This window comes from Catharus ustulatus, chromosome 2 (assembly GCF_009819885.2).
Source record: "Catharus ustulatus isolate bCatUst1 chromosome 2, bCatUst1.pri.v2, whole genome shotgun sequence".
NCBI classification, from domain to species: domain Eukaryota; kingdom Metazoa; phylum Chordata; class Aves; order Passeriformes; family Turdidae; genus Catharus; species Catharus ustulatus.
The window spans coordinates 101068712-101089350 of NC_046222.1; the positions used below are offsets into that span (position 1 = coordinate 101068712).

At 39.2% G+C, this 20639-nt stretch overlaps 1 protein-coding gene across 2 annotated transcripts in view; it reads right to left on the reverse strand.

Moving 5' to 3' along the window:
- Positions 1-17079, reverse strand: part of PRKX (protein kinase X-linked) — a 57713-nt gene extending 40634 nt beyond the window's left edge. For both annotated transcript variants that reach the window (XM_033052178.1, XM_033052179.1), the window contains exon 1: positions 16679-17079. In XM_033052178.1, coding sequence (XP_032908069.1) covers positions 16679-16862 — 184 coding nt within the window. In that variant the 5' untranslated portion in view covers positions 16863-17079. The remainder of the gene's footprint in view (positions 1-16678) is intronic.
- Positions 17080-20639: the final 3560 nt, after the last annotated feature.

Here is a 20639-nt window from a genome sequence, read left to right on the forward strand (position 1 = left end):
CGATAGAATAGATACCTTTTATCACACTCTGTATTGTAACGTGAGGCTTATAATCAGGTGCGGCTTATGTATGGACAAAGAACGAAAAGTTGCTGGCACCCGGAAGTGCGGCTTATACTCAGTGCGGCTTATAATCGTGAAATTACTGTAATTTAAGTGCACTCAGGACATTCTCGTTCTCTTGTATTTCAGGTAAATGGGTAAATAGGCAACTAAAAGAAAACTGTTCCTGGATTACCTATTCCCTGCAATTTTCTGTGTTACCACACAATTAAACACAGAAGGCACTAGCCCAGAAACACACTTGAGCACACACATACCAGCACAACTGAGAAAGCTGGAAAGGCCAGGTTGAAAACCTGATACACTAATATTCAGAAAGCACAATTAAATCAAAGTTCAGTGATGGCCAACAGCTACTTTTCCTTTTTTTTTTTTTAATCAAACTTTTCAATTTAATTTTTAAATTTTAAACTGACCTAGACCTAGCTCAGCATACATAAAACCAAAACAAACAGAATCTCTGGACATTTCCACTGAAGACAAAGCCTGACCATTGAGTAGTAAAGACCTCAAAGCATCAGAAAGTTCAGTCTTCACATTATATCTTAAAACCTTAGGACTGGTATTTTTGAAAACTGGAGTAAAACTTCTGCTTTCAAAGACAGATTACCACAAAGCATCACATAGTCATACTGTCTTCTTCATGGCTGGACATTAAAAGACACAGTAAGAATATGCTTTGAAAGAAATGCCATTATTCTTGGCCTGTTCCAATTTATGGTGGAAACTTACAAAAACTCTTAGTACAATACAAAAAAATGAAAATAGTGAAACTGCAGGCTGAGTATGCAAGCTGTTATTGTACTCCAAACACAAGGTGAGAGACACAGTTTCTCCCATCTTTCAGGCAAAGAATCAACAGCCTCCCCAGAGACCCTGAGCAGGAATGTCTTCACTTATTACACAGCTTAACTTTGGACCAGCCAAGCGGAATCCCCTGCAATTCAAATGAGGAGAAAAAAGGCATTCTCTATTTAATAGAGTGGTTTTACACATTGAATTTATGAACACAGAAGTACCTATTTCCCTCTGTTGACTCTACACATGCAGGTTTGATAGTTGTTTACAGTGCATACATCTACATTCAGACAGGAGAGACCAACCTCAAAGTTGAATGGCCTGATTAAGTGCATGACACTTTTCATGACAGAAACTACTGAAAGAGAACATGCTAATCTGTGTAAGGAAGAATATATATTTGTGAGGTTTGAAAAAGAATTGTTGGAACTCACTAAATTCTTCATGTTTCATGTCACAAAACGTATGCCAAACGATACCTAAACTGCTTGATAATCTTTAGCACCTAACTTACTGACTCAGCATCACAAATGTGGTATTAACAATGTTAGTTCTTTTATCAAGCAGTGTTTTTCAAAATATTGATATAGTTTAACACTGTACACAAGAAAGGATACCATGGGTACAAATAATCACAGTTCAAAACACATCCAATTTGCAAACTTGAATTTATCTCTATACTCTATAATTTTACATATGTTATTCAAGTTAATACAGCACAACACTCTTACAAGGTATTTAAAACGCTACTATCACACTTGAGCTATTATGCTGACAGAGAAAAATATTTCTATGTTATATAACTATGACCTTTTCTAAAAATCCTTTTTAATTTGATCTTTTGAATTGATCGTAGTGAGTACTAGAGATTTTATTATAATATGCAAAAATGACTCAGCATTGTAAACATAGCAAAAGGAATGCCTTTCCAAAAGACTCAAATAACTCCTTTGCATCTACAAGTTATGAGCAGTTGCTGTGCCACTGCAACCCTGCATTCTATCTTCTACAAATGAAATAATACAAAACAAAAATCAAACTACAGGCCCAAAAGAACTTTCTCCTAAAACACTATCTCAGTCTGGAACAAACGCTACAAATATATTTATATTTGTTTAAAGCTTAATACACTGAGAATTCATGAGTGGAACAAAATATTCCTCAAAGGGAAGGCTTTGTTTATATTCAGAAGGCAGTATCAACTGATATTCCTCAGAGACTACAGAATTACCGTGCCTTTGGTATCTAGAATCTACTTCGTGTGTTCCATTACCTTTCCAAATTCTCACATAGTATACCTTACAAAAATTAGCGTAACTCTGTACAAGATAAGGTGATAAAATCACTCTTGTTTGGCACTAGAATGAATATCACCATATTCTCCACAAAGAGCTATTATCCAAGAAAGAGGAAGTAAGTCTAGAATATCCAAATAAAGTTCTATTTGCTATGGAACTGGAACAAAAGCCTAACACAAATATTAAGTTTCAAAATCCCAGTCTCCAAATTCCATTCTCAAATACCAATTAAACATTTTGGAAAAAAAATTTGATAGTGCACAAGAATTAGATTACTAATGGAATATAAGACTGAAAATACCACCTGTAGTAATACCTAACGTTACTGAAGACATGCCAATAGTAACATTTAAATACTCTATCAGAGAGGACCATGGTCTGAATTTTTCATGCTATTCTGTATGGATCAGTCACTGTTTTTTCTCTATAACGCAGAAAAATAAGGCTAAACTTAAATTCTGTCCTAACTTCATCTCAGCCAACTATGTGACTGAAACATAGAATGGATATAGTAGTTTTTTCTATTTTTACTATGCAGTTTCTTAATAGGAAAGAAAAGTCACTCTACCAATCTCCCACAGTTTCACCTTTCCCCTGAGTTTTATGCACACATTTTCCTTTCCTTCCCGTATCAAAACTGGGACCACCCCATTAATCTCTCTCCATTATCATACCTCCCAATACCATGCCCAAGGAACCCATCCAAATCAACAAATGAGACTTCTAATAGAACACTGTACATAATTGACATTATTTAAATGGACCAGAATGAGAAGATTTGAGAATTTATGAAAAAGTACACCAAAACAATCTACAAGTAAATTCCTTTTATGAAATACCTCTGATTTTTCAAACTACTCTTAAGAAACTAACTCTACATGGAAAGAGAAATCAAGTCAACATTTGAGTAACTCTCAGAGGTTATGGTATATATCGTAGCAATATCAGGAATTTTGCAACAGTAAGGATAGTTTTTTTGGCTGATAACCTAATGACATTTCTGTGCTGAACATTGTTTCTGTACAATCTTTCCTTTTGCTTTCCTTTAAGTATAACATCATCTAAGGTCCAATATTTGGTTTTAAAAAATTTGTATTAAACATAATTTGCAAATTTCATACATCTGAAGAGACAAGTGGAAAGATGCAATGTGTCATCAATAGGCAAGGATAGAAGTTACCTCCCTACGCAATACATTTTTCCATGCAAAGGAAGATTGACATACAAGACTACATCTCATTTTGCAATGACTAGCTGCCCTGAACAAACACATTTAAAGAGTAAATATATGCGTACAATAAAGAATTTATCAGATTTGAATCAAGAAATGCATGCTTGCAGCCCAGAAGGTCAACCACATCCTGGCGTGCATCACAAGCAGAGTGGGCGAGCAGGTCAAGGGGAGGGCATTCTGCCCCTCTACTCTGCTCTGGTAACAACCCACTTGAGCAGCATACCAAAGCCTGGGGTTCTCAGCACAAGAAAGACACAAATCTGTTAGAATGGGTCCAAAGGAGGGACACAAAGGTCATCAGAGGGCTGGAGCACCTTTCCTGTTAAGACAGGTTGAGAGAGCTGGGTTGCTCAGCCCAGAGAAACCAAGGATCAGGGGAGACCTTATTGAGGCTTTCTGGCAGTTAAAGACGGCTTAAAAAACCCCAAACAAAACCACTACTTTTTACAGGGGCAGATAGTGTCAGGGCAAGGGGGAATGGCTTCACACTGAAAGAGGGTAGCTTTAGGCCAGATGTTAGGTGAGATTATTCAGGCTGCCCAGAGAAGTTCTGGACACCTCATCCTCATCCCTGGAAGCATTTGAGGCCTGGATGGGGCTTTCAGCACCCTAGTGGAAGGTGGAAGGTATCCCTGCCCACAGCAGAGGTTGGAACTAAATGTCTTTAATGTCCCTTTCAATAATTTCAACGCATTCTCTGATTTTATGACTACTCAAATCTTGAAAATAAAACCAAGATCACTTTTGTAGTAAGAATCAACATTTTCTTTCAGATTTTCTGTTATTTCACTCTGTTATCCTATGTATGTCTTCATCATGCATTGAATTTCTTATGTAGGTAGCACAGGTATACACATGCACCCATTTACCCAAAGTCAGGTTAATTTATTATGCTGCTTACTGTCACAGTTGTTTCTTACTTCTACTGTCTACAATTCTCTCACTCCACACAACCTCAAAATTACCTGAACCTAGTCTGATATATTTAAAAACAAGATCACAGTCTGCAGTAAAGGAAGTAACAAATAGAAAACCCAACACCACTTTGATAGGATAAATTACAGTTAATTGAATTAATGATCTATAGTTCACACACCAAGAGTACTTGATGTGCCCTTTGTAGATTCCGTTTCTCCAAAATTGGAACTTTATTGCTGAGGATCATTCATTATTATAGCTGACACAGCACACAGCTCAAGAGAAATGTATTTGAATTTGTTTTTGATTTAAAGAACAAACAGTTCAACATCATTTATAATTCAGAATTTACATTTAAGGAAATTGTATACAAGCTCAAAGCTGCTAAAATTAGAAGGCATGGACAGATTTAAGATCAGAAATAAAAACAAAACCAATCCATCTGGGCTGTTCATTAGCTCGTGTTTAAATCAGTTGTAACTGAAAGTTACCGGTAATCTGATGGTTATTATACTATTACCCATTAACACTTTGTCAAAAGGTGAAGCATGTTAAGTTTTAAGTAGCAAAATAATGCTTCCCTGAAGACAGATGAAATAGCCAAACAAGAAAAACTATCAGGCATATTAGATATTCACTGTTACTGAAGCTTGTTTCAGATGCTTGCAGATTTCCTAAGAACAAGTAACAGTCTCAGAAGACTGAACAGAGACTGATGAAATTATTGTCATATATATATGAGGTCCTCATACATCACTAATGAAAGAAGAAACTACCACTGCACCATATAAAATACACATTATCACAAGGTACCAGAAGAAAGCTCTGCAAATGACTAATAAATTCATATTTCTTTACATAAAAACTAGAAGTTATCCTTTGTAGGACATGTCAGTACCCAAGCTAAGTATAATCAGTTTAAAGAGTCCCTGAGCACCTGTTTTCACTATAGCGCACTTTTCAGTCAAGTTTACTTTCAGTCTTTAAAATGAGGTCTGTGTACAACATGCAAAACTCCTTAGAGATGACTGTACTTTAAGGTAAATTATTCAATAGTTTCCACTCTCCTCCCTGCCCACCCCACAAAAAGATTTGTCTGCTTATAAGTTATAAAACTATGCTGTGGAAGGCTCTAAAGCAAAGTGATCAAACACAGTATGGTTGTTCTCCCTCTCTATGCTCCCCCTTCCCCTAAGTAGCCTTGCATTTCTAGATGGCTCTTTTTTCTGTCCTATTATTACAATCATTGTTTAATTCTATATCAAGATTCATATTCCAGAGAAGCAAAATTGTGTTTGCTCTCAATCCAGCTCTTAACAATTCTATCAAAAAAATTGGACTAGAAATCTCAACTATCATGGGAGGACTTGGAATTCTGAATGTCTCCATAGGTATTACATCCAACTGCCAATGGGAGACTTTTTCCCCCTTGTACAAATATTTTAAATGCCAAAACATACAAAGATTACAGAGAGGTTTATCTATGTATTTTATTATAGGACATAAACCAGCCATATTTCATGCAGGAGTGCCCAACTTCAGCATATCTGAGAATCCATAAAAAAGCACCATAGCTGACTTATTTCCACGTGAATAGACGACACTGCACACCCAGTATTACCTAGCATAACATACCCACTATTACCTAGCAAAAACTACACATTCAGATACACTTATCAAATGAAGCTCTAGTGGTATCAGCTTCTTCACTTATCCAGCTGTGTTCCTAGCTACACTGTCACTCAGTTCTACTGGTTTTGCTCTGAAAAGAAGCAATTATCCAGGAAATACAAACCCACCCAAACAAAATGGAAGTGTCTCAAAACAGCATTAAGCCCCCTTATCCTTTTCTTTTCCAGCACTACTTTTAGTAGGAACTTCAACATCCTGTACCAAAGGTATAGCCTCACATATGCATTCATCTCCACTGCCTGCCAGCCTTCTCTTATTATTCATTTATTTTGGTAGAACCCTCTTTTTTAAAATGCTAAGAGCAATCACACAGAGACAGTAAAATTCTAAAAGAATAATGAACACAGAAGTATAAACCCTTGTCACTAAATACTATGCCAAAGCATTTCAGTTGCAACTTGAAGACAAAATTATCTATATTGCAGGCTTTTATCACCCAGGTACACTCACAGGAAACTCTTAAAGCAATGTGAAACAGGCAGACAAAAAAAAAAAAAAAAAAAGACTGCTTGCTGAGACACTGAATAATTAGTCACAAAACCAGTTGTCTTCCTCATTTATCATTTCACAATGTTGCCTCTCTAACATATGATTAGTGTGTATTGCAAGCTCCTCTTGACAGATCAAGAATTCACCGATAAGACACATCACTTGCAGACAGCACAAATCACAACTATTTCATGTTCAAAAGTATTTTTAAAAAAATTGTTTTCACAGAATTATGCCAAATCAAACAAACCAGGCTGTACTCTAATTTACAACCAACAGTAGTCTAGGAACACTGAAAAATTTAAGTCTGCCTAAGAACCAAGACAGCAAAAAACAATCACCAAAATAAATCTTTTACCTTACAGTAAGTCAGGTGTTGCAGATAAAGAGTTGAGATAAATCTAGAAACTCTTCACTTATTAGAACAAAGAATATAATTTATTTTATTAAAATACTTTAAATGGATAGATGTCCTAAGCTTTACAGCATCAGGAATGGAATGTGCCCCAGTTTGTATCTACTTTTCAACTGATGAATGTATAAAACTAAATGAATGGGTAAAACTGAAATGGAAAAAAAAATCATTTAAAAAACCCCCCTTTTTACCCCCTAGAAGAAATACATCTTCATGTTTTTGAAAATATTTTGTATTAAGTACTAGGGGTTTTTTTTCAGATTCTTTCCAATTCTCTTCTCAGTTACTTTTGTTTTTCCTTCTAATGGCTCTGACTTGTAGGACACACTCTTTCTCACAGCTTCTTCCCAGCTGGCATTTGTAGCAGAAAAAAAACAAAAACAAAACAAACCCAACTTTAATCAAGAAAAATTTTCCATAAACAGATGCAAGGAACCACAGCTACTCACTATAAAAATACTAGAAGAGATGTAGAAAAGCATTCAAACAAAATAATTTTAATTAAGGTGCAATACTGGGAAAATTTTAGAAATATTTTTTAAATGCATTATAACCCAAAGTCCATTATTTCCAAATATATAAAAGAATTAACAATTTCTACAAATATGGGAATTTAACTGTGTCAGTTGCTACAAAAGGAGGAAGAAAAATGTTGCTGTTTCACCATAAATTCTAAATTCACCACTTCTGAGTGTGACAAGTGGGTGACTTAAACAAAGACATAATGCCAAAGTTTTTAAAGGCCTTTGAAAATCACAGAAGTCAGGGAGAATTTAATGGCCTCAGAACACAAACTCAACATACTGACATGCAACCCTAAAAATTTTCACAAAAGAGGGGACAAGAATCCCAGTTTAGAAACATTTAGAAACTGACCAGCATTGTTTGTTCTCCAGGGACAAGACAAGTTACCCACTAATCTTCCTGAAAACAAACAAAAATTTTACAAGGCATACTCTGAAGTTATTTTTGGCAGGCCATGCAAATTAAAACAGTACAGGCTATCATCTGCTGCACCTAAGAGCTGTCAGAAGTCGCTCCAAGCTGCAACGGAAGAGGTCTGAGGCTAGAAGTCTGTCATCAGTTTTGGGGCAGGTGGCACGAGGAGTCTGCTATTACAGCACCCAGAAGTTCAATATGAACACAGTCAGCCACCAGCCCCTTCATGTTTATATTTGCCGTCCATCTAGCTATTACACTGCATCCTCATTAGCAGACCAGCAGAATAAAAATCTTATACCCAGTTTAGCCTGTTTTTGGAAGAGTCTGTAGAGGGATAGGTCCCTTAACATCTACCTAAATCATTTCAGAGTATTTAATTTACTGACTGAAGCAATACCTGAGAGGCATAAAAAGCAGGACTGACTAGACATTTTGTTCCCATCCAGAGAGCACCCTGCACCTTCAACAATAATGGCAGAGTCATTACTATTAATATTTCAAATTGCTCTGAGTCACCATATTCCCTAACACAAACATAACAACACTTCAACAAATACCAAGAATGCTCTGTAAGAAGCTACATTTTAGCAAAGAACCAAAACTCAAAAAACACAGCATAATGGACAACTTAAACTGTCAGTTTATGAGATTTATAGGTAATCAGCCCTTACCTCCTTGGTAAGGATCATGTAAAGAAGAAACAAACAAGAAAACCAACTAAACAAAAAAACAAAACAAAACAAAAAATTCCACACCTTGGGACCTTCACCTGATTTCCTATTGTATTAGAAAATGTCAGGCAAAATAATTTTCCAGGCAAAATAATTTACTGAATTGTTAGCTTTAGTGCTTTCAAAAATATGCCTTAGACAATATAAAGACTACGTACAAAAAGCAGCACATCTAAGTCACAGGTTACAACTGCTGATAATTGTTTATAATATATAGCTCTTCTGCTTTGAGTTCCCTTTCTCCAGTACTCCAATAAAAACAAAATATAAATAATTACACCTGAATATACAAATTTAATATTACAATCAAATTGACAAATAACAGGTACATGACCTGTATAAAAGGTAATGTATATAATAAAAAATTAGCTCAGAACCAATCCTTTAAAGAAGTAAAAAATATCGTAGCTTAAAAATTAAATAAACAACGCACTCCTGCATGCTGTAGGTACTGTATGAATAGTTTGTAGAAACAAAGACCTGGTAAGTGTGATAGCCATTAAGAAATCTAAATATGCTGACAGAGAATGAGCAGAAGAATTACATATTCTCACTCCTCCTCTATCAAGCTGCAGAATAGTAAAAATTACAATTTATGAGTTTGTATAAACATATATACATATATAATGTATAATCCAATAGAGAAAGCTGTAGGTGATATTCAAACCAAATATTCAGAAAAGAAACAAGAGCAAAGATTTTACATCAAAATTAGTCTCTTGATATACAAACAAGATAGCTTGTTGGCATAAGGGCTATGAAATACAATTTCACGATTATAAGCCACACCATTTTGACTAAAATTTTGCCCTCAACCTGGAAATGCGGCTTACACTCAGGAGCGGCCAATATATGAAAAAGCTCTGAAATTTCCAAACCTGGAAGTGCAAGCCGAGGTGCTGAGCAGAGCACCTGCCAGTAAAACCTGGGATTGTGCAATTGTTACAAATTGGTTACTCTGTTGCGCGGCAGGTGGAGGTGGGCTCTGTGCCGGCAGCTCGGAGGGCGAGGAGGGGGCTCCCTCCTGCTGGCCCTGTGGCCCGAGGGGAAGGCGGGGGCTCCGTGCCTCCCTCCCCCTCCCGCTGTGGGTGAAGGACGGCTCTGTGCCTCCCTCCCGCCGGCACCGCAGGGCAGCGCCGGGCCAGGGCGAGCAATCCCACGATTCCGTTACTAATTTGTTACTTTGCTGTATGCGAGTCCTCCCTGCGAACGAAAATGCGGCTTATATTCCGGTGCAGCTTATACATGGACAAAGACCTAAAGGTTGCCAACACCCAGACATGCAGCTTATAATCAGGTGCGGCTTGTAATTGTGAAATTACTGTACTCTTCCTAGCAAATAGTCACAAGACTAGAAAATCAGATACTTTGGGAATGTTCCACTGTCAAGACCAACCCAGCGGACAAGTCTCACATTCCGTCACCATCAGTAGCATACAGAAATAGGTTATATCACACAGTTCAGTGATATGAAAAGGATGATGCCTTCACTTAAATTTCATGTGGCTCAGTTATCAGTAAGTTAAGTAACACATACAATTTGTCTGATTTGAAATGCATCGAAGCAGATCAATTGATTGCCTGGAGAAAAACGACAACACATTTACACAAAAGTTACTGTTGATCAATTAACAGACCAGCTAGCAACTGCTCCAAGTTAGGATGTGAGTGAAGAAACTGGCCAGAAGAAGAAGGGCAGCCAAGTGGAAAGTTTTCATTATCAAATTCTACAGATACTCATCTTTGATCCACTCCAGTATTAAAAACAGGATTAAAAAAAAAAAATCCACTTTTTATAAGAAAAACTGAACCAGTGCTCTAATGTGAAGTGCAAACGGCAAATCACAAACTGAACATTCTTAGCAAAGAATGTTGTATCATGTATCTCTTCCATCTTTGTTTAAAAAAGAAATCAACACTTGTTCAGTCATTTGAAAGACAGTCTTCCTACAGCAAAGCAGAAATAGTCTAATTTTAAGAAGTGTTCTACCCTAAATATCCCAGGTGCACAGTAACATACAGTACTCAGCAAAATTTTACTTACCGATTTGAAGCTGCTAACGAACTCACTAAAACATTGCATAGATGCTTTCCCAAGTAAAGATAACAAATTACTCCTGAGTAGTACTAGCTAATACATGAAATGTTTTACACTGGTAAGTGTCAACAGAAAGGGAATTGCACTGAGCTAAACAATTTGGTTAAAAACAGCTTATACCCAGACAAGATCTTAGAAGGTAAACACAGGTTTCTATCTTTTACTTTACAAAAATTCACTCTTCATTGCTGTATATACCTCTGTCTCTCAAAACAAATGAAACAGTATATAAATTGCACCACACTTGTCTTCTTTTCCAAGTTACACTGCTGATCACCCTTAGAAGTGGACCAAACCAGGATTAAACACACTTTAGGAAAAGATTTGTTTCGTTAAAGTTTTCATTATATGAAAGCCAAAATATCAAGGCAGTCATCTCCAAAAGGCTGCTCTCCCTGTCTACTACAAACAGTCCAGACATGCATGCTCAGGAAGCTAAACAGAAAAAATTGAATCAAGCCCTAAGAGCCTACATGCTTTCAATCCCTAGTAAAGTTCCTGTTTCTTCCCACTGAAGAAGGAAAAAGGAAAAAATAGTTAAAATCTCTATTTCTCTGCAGGCTTCTTACCTTCTTCAGTTTGGGCTGAGACAAAACATTTAACAGAGGAATTTTTCCACAGTATTTTCACCTGGTACATTAGTTTTTTTTAAGCATAAACTTGGCAGGGGAAAGGTATGGTGTTAGGTGCTTTTGATTTTGCATGTTTCTTATTTCTGAATTATTAGTACTAGCTGGGTTCCAGATTATTTGATTATTTGCATTGCAAAAAGCACTTCTGGGGATCTCTAGGCTATTTATAGGACTTAACAAATTACTTATCTTCAAGAAGCTTTTTTGAGTTTCAAAGCCTATTCTAGAACACACTGTCAAATTCAAAACATCAGAAAAAGAACACTGAATTTCTTTCTGCCATCAATTAAATATCTAAACTAGACTCAGACAAAAGAAAGAGGTGACAGGCAAACACTAACAATTTACCTCAAGACTGATTTTAAACACTGCAGATAGAAAAGCAGAAATGTGAACTTTCAACTTTCACATGTTCAGACTTCTTCCATATACTTTCACTTTTCTGACCTCTCTGAAAGATAAAAGAGAATACTTGTTTCAATCCATTTTTTCCATCCTAAAGAGAACAAGAAACTTATGGGAAAGAACCTGTTGCTGCCTAAACCATAATAAACTCTATGGTATTGAAATTCACCTCAGCAGTGGATAACAGGAAAAGCAAGGGAAGAAAGCTGAGTCACACCTGGTCATTTCTCTCTACAACAGCAGCTATAATAATAATGATTTATTTTGGGACAAGTGTCATTTTGTGGGAGAGAAAAATGAAGTAAGAAATATAGAGAGTGAAAACAAAATCCAAGTCATTTAGCTTTATGACTAAAGCCTCAAAGATGTACAAACGTAATGGTGAATTCAGGTCACCATTACAGTCACAACATTCAGACCATGTTTTCTTTCAAAACTTGCGGTATTTAAAAACATTGCCAAGTAAAATCATGGATTATTATTTATCATCTCAGTATCAAGAAAATGTGACAAAATAGGGAAAAAATGCTCATACATCCTTTAGAAAATTTAAAATAGGTGACAACCTTGGTAGTGAAACCAAAAATAACACTTGGTAAGAAAGTGAACTAATTCAGGCCTCCAAGAAAAGGCAAAAAAGTCACAAGTGATCTTTTTATGTAAAGAACTTAGCCACTCTGGGGCACAATTTCTTACTCAGACAATCCTTAGGCATTAGACTTCAGCTGTGTACCTACTGTCGTGCTGATATAATGCCACTTGAAATACATTTGGCTAGCACGTTTTGTGTGTAAACATAGAGAAATTAAGTATTTGAAAATAAGTAGCACCTCATTTTTCCCATGAACTTTTAAAAATTTTCCCATGTGCATGAAAATGAAAATACTGGTATGCCAAATTTCTTATTCTGCATTTGTTTAGTGTAAAGCACTTAATGGAAACAGTAGTTCGAAAGAATCTTTTTGAACAAAAATACTCTCATTAAAATATTTCAATCAATTGAACAGACTCACAACTCCAAATTTACACAGTATGCTATGGGATTCATTGTACTTTTAAAAATAGACAAGAAACAGATCTCAAAGAAAGGAGGGAATGTCATTTTTCTCCTCCTGGTGTTCTCTTCCTTCTCCCTTTTCCTATTACCATGCATTTCAGCTGGGAATGTAACACATTTCACACCTTTACCTACCCAAAAGCAAAGAAGTACCTTCTAGTTTTCCTGTATTACTTATTCTAGTTTGCCTGAATTACTCTTTCATTATGGCATAATTAAAAATTTAGCATCTCTATTTCAGGATGCGTGTCAGGTGTCCAACTGCAGGCATTTTGGTTTCTGGAACAGGAAGTTTGTCCATATTAAATGTTCATCACAACCAAGGATGATTCAGAAACTGTGCCATCAGTGTTGACAGTTTCCCTCCTTCACTAACCAGACCTACAAGAAGTTTGAAGTAAGTTCAGATAAGCACAGGCCACAAACTTTCAATGAACATGGTGATCATGGCATACAAACTTTTGCTTCTGTACTGCAAAGAACTAACTCAATCTTGGCACAGTTGAGTATGTAAATTCACTGAGATTCACAGAGTATTTCAGCCTGGCCTGAACAGCAGTTTCTGAGTGTGCTGAACAAACATTTGTATTTCTACCTCCTTTGAAAGGAAAATTAATTCAAAACAAGATGAGGACAACCAGGCACCTTCAATGGTTCTAGAGTAAAGTGCTCAACTTTCATACAAGAAGACTAGTTAAAAAACCCATACACTTCAAAGGTTCAAAGTCACATCTTCAACCCCTCAGGAAGTACCTTTAAAGAAATATTTTTCCCGTTTAACTTCTCTTAGTGCCAGAAACCAGTATACGCCCCAGTCCTGTGCCTTCCCCAAAACTGTAACTTTACTTTATCAACTAAATATTAAGGTGTTTCCTTCCAAAGCAAAACTGTACTCCAGACTCTGCTCTGACTGCCTTTTAACAAAGGGCCCCACAAACACCCAAACAAAGGTTGAGTCCTGGGATGTTTGGGGAAGATAAATGCCCTCTGAATCATTACGCTAAACTGTACTTCCCTTTTGCTCTTCCTGCCTTTACACTAAGTTCTCTGCTAAACCAGGCACAGCATCCCAACAGAAATCACAGAAAACATATGCAATCCAGCCAGCATTGTGGTGGTCGAGTTACCAGAGATATTTTAATCCTCTGAGACTATGAAGGATACTTAAAACAGTGGTTGCTATATTCAAAGCAGGTACTGAGTTCAAGTTTTTTGGATTTTTATCACGGATTTTATTCCATCCTGAGAGACAAGATGCATAAAGTCATGGACTACAATCTCACAGGCATCAACACAATTCTGTTACCTTAAATATTAAACATAAACAGCTGCAAGAGCATGGACCTCCCTATTTTGACTTTCAGCTTTCTCAAGCTGATAGTTTCCAAGGCCATAGCTATTTCTAAGCGTGGGTAAATCTATAAGCAATTATTCTAGTAAAGGAGATACCAGAACTTCCTGTTATGCAATTTTTGGGTATTTCCCCTCCTATTCCCAAACATCTCCAATTATCTCAGATACAGTACACAGCTTTCAAGAACATCAGCAGAAATAAAATTGTTAACCTTATCAGAGCAGTCAAACTGCAGACGACTCTAAATTGCTGTAGTGAAACTGATGACATTAATCCCATCTATTTGTGCAGGGAGATCAAAATGGAGGATAAGGTAATACTGACTTAAACCACTGCTAAAAAGAACTGCAGATACACTCTTTCAGTACATGTGATATAAAGCCACTGTGTACTTAACTAACTGAATTAAAAAAGGTTTAAGCCAAGCAAAAAAGTTCCTCAAGCTAAGCCACAAATCTACTCTACTACTCTGTAGTATTTTGCACTGATTTAAGTTGCAGCCCATTTAAATCAGGTCTCCAATGCTTCATGTTAGCAGGTGCACACAGAGCAGCCCAACCTCATGCAGACTGAGCCAGATTCCCGTTGCACTACAGAAGCATTAGTAGGGCACTGCATCTTTTATAAACTTAGCCACTCAGAGCAGGTATTCACGTGTTCAGTTTCAGTATCACTTGGAGGCTGCAGTATTGCTTCCTGGTTGGGAGCAAGACCCTGTCACTCTCACAGACTTCTACTGAAGCACACAAGCATCTCAAAAATTCATTTTTCAACCAACTTAAAATAAGCCAGCTCAGTTCCTTTGACAAGGTAAGGCCTTATGTATTTATCTGTGCACAGTTTTATGTCTTTCCAGTTTTGTTTCTTATTTTCCCTATAAAATGACCAAAGGAGCAGTTCAAAAGAAATACAAAGAATGATATATTTTCAGACAGGGCTATTTGAGAAAAAAAGAAAAAAATTCAAGCTGGGGAAGACAGAGAATGAAGGGAGACTATGAATTCAGCCCTTGACAGGCAGCTATCTGCTCCTTTTACCCTTTTTTCTGTCTCTGTATGTTTGTTACAGGCAGCATCTCACTTTTTAAAGTCTCTCTTGAAATCCTGTGGAATCGCAACTTTCCCTTTGCTTAGCCTTTAAAGAGTATCTTAAACAACAGTCTAATAAAGGTATATTGTTAAAAGTTGACTCCAGGATTATTTCCACATTTCTTCATTGGCCGCAGGAATATTTCCATGACTACTCTGTCTTCCTTAAAAATCACTATTTTTCTGCAAACTGTGTTTCACCCGAAGTCTTAATCCTCAGTGATGACTATTGTATCCACATGGTCATGATGTAATGAAGAGAAGCAACCACTTCTGGAGGGAAAAAAAACATCACAAACCTTTCAAGAAGTCTCTTCACAATCTCAAATAATTTATCAGTAAAACGTCTGTCCACATTTCAAATTGGAATATTATCTCAAAACACAATCCACTTCAAGAGAAGATAATGTGTTCTTCACTGACAACGACACTCTTGGGCCTTTCCAATTTCATGTTTGAAACCAACAACTTCACTTAGAAAGGGTTTATATTGCACCTTTTTGGCTGAAGAGAGCTTAGTGGAAATTAAGATTTACATCACATTATTTACTGGAATAAATCTGTCCAAAATAATTTCATAGTCCTATAATGAAAAAGTGAAAAAAGTGAATAAAACTTCCATGTAGTTGAACATACAAGTTTTCAAACCAGGTGCAACAACAGAAGCAACTGTGAGCATGTATGTTCCAAGTACAATGCAGAGATACAGCACACATGAACATCACGAACACGACTGATGTCTGAAATGCCTATTTATTGGGCACATGCATTTACTCTGCAATGCCACTGATTACAGGCAGTTCTAGTAAGTGTGGTACTCGTGAGACGAGACCTTACCTTCTACCAAAATTCTACACACGCAAAGCATCTTTGCATCAATATTCAGGGCAACAGCATGTCGGGGGTTTGACATACTCTCAGCTGCATTCGACTAACCTGTCTGATCTCTTCCCTGGCCCGACAACTAATTTAAATGATGAATTTTTTTATAATGATGCAGGTAAATGAAGTTAAACCTGATAAACCAGGTTTTATAGCAAAAGGTCTTTCAGCTTCAGCAGCGGCAGTACCCATCTGACAGACAAGCCAAAGCCAGGTCCGGCTCTGCTGCAGATCCCGCAGCCGGGGCCGGTGACATGGCAGCCCTGGGGCCGCACAATGCCCACAGCCCCCGCAGCGCGGCTCCGGACGGAGCGGAGGCTGCGGCGCGTCCTCGGCAGCCGCCCACAGCCACCGACAGCCACCGCAGGCAGCCTCAGCTGCCCTCGCCCCGCCAGCGGTGGCGCGGCGGGAGAAAAGGGAGTGGAGCGGGGAGGGGGAGACGGAGACGGAAAAAAAAAAGACACACAAAAAAGACGGCACTGGAGAAGGGGGCAGCCAGCTGTTCGGGCACCTCCTCCCAGCGAGCTCGGTCGCAGACAAGCACCTCAGCAGCTCCTTTGTTCCCCCCCTTGCCGCACTCACCCACGGTGGCCAGGGTCTCCAGGTCCTCCAGCTTGTAGGCAGCGGGCTCGAGCGCAGCGGGCGAGCCGGGACCGGCGGGGCTGGGGGCTGGCACGGCGGGCTGAGGTGCGGCCACTCCCGCCGCCGCCGCCTCGCCGCCGCTCTTCGCCCCCATCTTGGCCTTGGCAGCGCTGAAGGCGTCCATGGGGCCGAGCGGGCGCCCCGCGGCCGCTCAGCGCATGGAGAAGGGCGAGAGGAAGAGGGAGGAGAGGGAGCGGCGGGGACGCAAAGTTTCAGTCTTCAGCAGGCGGGGTGGCTGCTCCCCAGGGCTTGAGCCTGCTGCCGCGTCTGAGGGGGCGCGCAGCCCTTCAGCATCGCGGCCACAACCGCCACGCCGCCCGCCGGTGCCCGCAGCAGGCAAGGAGCGCCGCGCAGACAATGGCGAGGGTGCGCCCAGCCGCGCCACACGCGGGGCGGAGGGCGGGGTTTGCCGCTGCCGCTGCGGCACCGTCCCGCTGAGGGCTGGCGGGGCGGGGAGGGGCCGGGGGAAGCGCGGCCCCGCCGCTCCGCGGGAGCGCGGCCCTCGGCCCTCGCCCCTCGCCCTGGCACGGCCCGGCCCGCACTCTCTGCTCCGCCTTCCCCACCCTGCGTCCCGCCCGAGGGGCAGCGTGGCGGAGAGCGCGGTGGAGGCAAGTGCCGGTGGCTGCCGCGCCTGCCTCGCGCTCCCTCAGCGCTGCAGGGACGCCTGGGACGGTGCCGTCCGCTCCCCGCAGAAAGTTGAAAATGAGCGGTGGGGCCCTTGCGAAGCGGCAGCCGGGCCCCCTCGGCTGCCCAGTACCAGCCCTGGGAAGAGCTGGTCTTTCCCCACGCGTGGGAGCGCGAGTAGCTCCCTCCGCACGTCCCGAAGGGTTTGTCACGCCTTCTTTTACTCCCCGTTTCCAAGCAGGTGTGGATTCCGCCTCGATCACAGCCCGTCGGCGTCCCCTGCTCCAGCCTGCAGGGTGTTGGTGCGGCTGGGATGGCTGGGGCAGTGCCGGGCTGCGCTCGGCCCAGACCAGGAGACTCCCTCCTGATGCAGCAGCAGCAGTGGAGTGTGCAGCTCCGAGTGCAGCTCCTTCCAGAGCAGCCAAGAAGCTGTTGATGATTATGCTGGAAAACAAGGCAAATTAGTGTGTGAAACAAGTCACTCCAAAGCGTATACATCAAAATTGGGAAGGAAATCCTAGTTTTTGACATGCCTTGGTCAGGCTCAGTTTTACCCTATTCACTATGCTCCTGTGAGCAGGATATCTGCAAAGCTGATGTGTAAGTCAAGTCACACGGGTGGCATTTGGCATCTCCTTTTTATTAGAAGTGACATCATGAGAATTTAAGGCCCATTAGTTTCTGTGTGGAGTAGGTTCAATAATAATGAGAAATAATTGTGTGTCTACAAAAAATGAGTACAAATATACAAATTATTTATAAGAGTTACAAATTTCTGTACATTTATCCCGAATTTTAAGCTATCCTTAGAATCCAATTTATAGTCATAATATCAGAGGATATAAAATGCATTTTTATCTTTTAACTTGTTGGCATGAAGGATAATGACTAATTCAAAAAATCATTAGGTCATCTCTGCTTCCTGTCAGCCTTTGAAAAGTCACCAGTCAAGGAGGGTGACATCACTTTTGCTCCAAAATTTCAGATTTCGTCTGTGAACTCTTTGGAATGCACGTTTTGCACTTCTATTTTGCTTTACTACTTTACTGCTTTACTTCCCTTTGTGCTTCTTTACTGAGGGGTTGACTGAGCACCAGAACAGGCTGCCCAGAGAGATTATGGAATCTCCCTCACTGGAGATATTCAGAAACCATCTGGATGCGAGGCTGTGCAATGTGCTCTGGGACGGCCCTGCTTGAGCAGGGAGGTTGAACCAGGTGACCTGCTGTAGTCACCTTACCCGTTCTGTGGCTATGTTTGGTACAAAGTATTTTACCATGACTTAGGCCTTGAATGATACATTTTCAAGATTTCTTAAATGGAAAATGGTAAAAGTTCTGGCAAGCTGTAAATTTAATTCCTGTCTGGTCAAAAGATAAGCAAGCCAACAAAGCTCTTCTAACAATACCTGAAAATTTTGTTTTAGATAGAAATTTGAAAAATAAACATTAAAACATTGAAGAAATCTCAGTGTGTCTAGAAATCTTTGGGTTTTTAGCCAAGTAATTGCAAACTGAGAAAACAGGTATAAGCTGATTGTGATAATTTTCAAGAGAGAGTACCTTAACTTCAGTAGTCTAGCCAAGAAAATGGATCTTTGATCTTCCTGAAACTTTTCCTTTTCAATAAAAATTAAGAAATCATTCACTGCTCAGGTGTTTAAAAGGGCATAAAGTATTTTACTTAAGGTATTGATTATTTTTGACTCATGTTTCCATTTATGCTAAAAACTTTACCTAATGTTTAAATTACTTGCATTCAGGACCATAAAACTTTCTTTTAAAGAGCTTCCTACTGCCATTCTTCAACAGTTGGTGGCCTGTATGAGCACCCTTTCAAAAGAGCTGTGATTCAGCAAGGCTCCTAAGCACAGGTTTAGTTCCATTCCACGCAGTGTCTGTTCTTAAGGTAAAAAATTTACTTCCTTCCTTTGCGTCCAAGGCATTTGCTGGTTGTAGTTGTAGCAACATAATTGCAATGATTATATTTAGAATGTCAACATATTATTAGTGTGCTTTGCCACCTCTGTATAACCCTCTCAGAATTTATCTTGCAGATACTGATTATTATCCACTTTACTTCAGGGAAAGAAAATGTCATTCTTTCTACATACAATGAGGTTGAGAATCAAAACTCCTAACTTCATAAATTACAAATGGAAGTAGAGCTGGCCACTAGCTTGCAATAATGGATATGAAACATAGTTTCTTGCCCAATTTGGACACAATTCATAGGCAAGCCTGCAGCTCTGTACTCCTCTTTTCTTTCCTCTTTGCCCTTATTCTAACTTAAAATGTGACCTTTTGGTCACAGGTACTTTTTAAATAATCCTCACCTTTCCCTTGCTCTTGATAATTCATAGTTCTCAGCTTTTTCACTTTCCCCACACATACGTTAGGTGCCTACAGCCAGGTTCCTTTATCTTTAAACAATTTACCCTCTTTATGTTTTCAGTCCTGTACTCTACAGGTGCTTACACCAAGGGTTAGTTCTATTTTCACTTTCCCTTGAAAGTACTGGATGTTAGAGATGATTCTTTCGAAAGACAGTGAAGATCTTTTTAGGAGAGATTTTATTTAGGGAAAAAACCGAAACCCAGAGAACAGTAGTTTAAATGGCTTTCTCGATTCATTCTTTTAGTGAGGGCTTATTCTTCCATTTCATTTGCAAAAAATGTTCAATATTCTTATATTCCTTTTAAGCTCAGAATTTTCAGGGACCAGAAGGATTCCAAGTGTCAATTAGATTATTCCTTGCAGCCTTTTATATGCGTTTGCCAAACTTCAGCACATACAACCACGCTGGTAGTTAAATGTTTCTTTGTGTCCTAAATTACTAACTTTCCTCCCATTCCTTCCTTTTTGTTTGTAGGTTTTTTATTTTCACCTAGGAAACCTCTAATAAACAATATTAACCTAATGAAAAGGATAACAAACTTTCTACCTATCAATGAATTGATATAACAGATCATTTTCCTGTCATTTTGGGGGGACATTGTGGTATACATTCCATGCAAATGGAATATGATTTAAGCACCTAACTCTCTGGGAAAAGAATCAGTCATTTAAATGTCTCCATGGCTGCAGACAAAAGAGACTTTCCTGTGGTCTGAGCAGGTTTGCGTTCGTCTACCTGAAAGCCTGCTCCTTTCTTCCCTGCAAATATATAATTTTCCTTACAAATCTTGTTAAAGCATATCTTTGCCATCAACATCACAGTAAAACTACTACAACAAGTTTGCTGGAGAACCTGTTCAAACCTGTAGGAAGGAAATAGA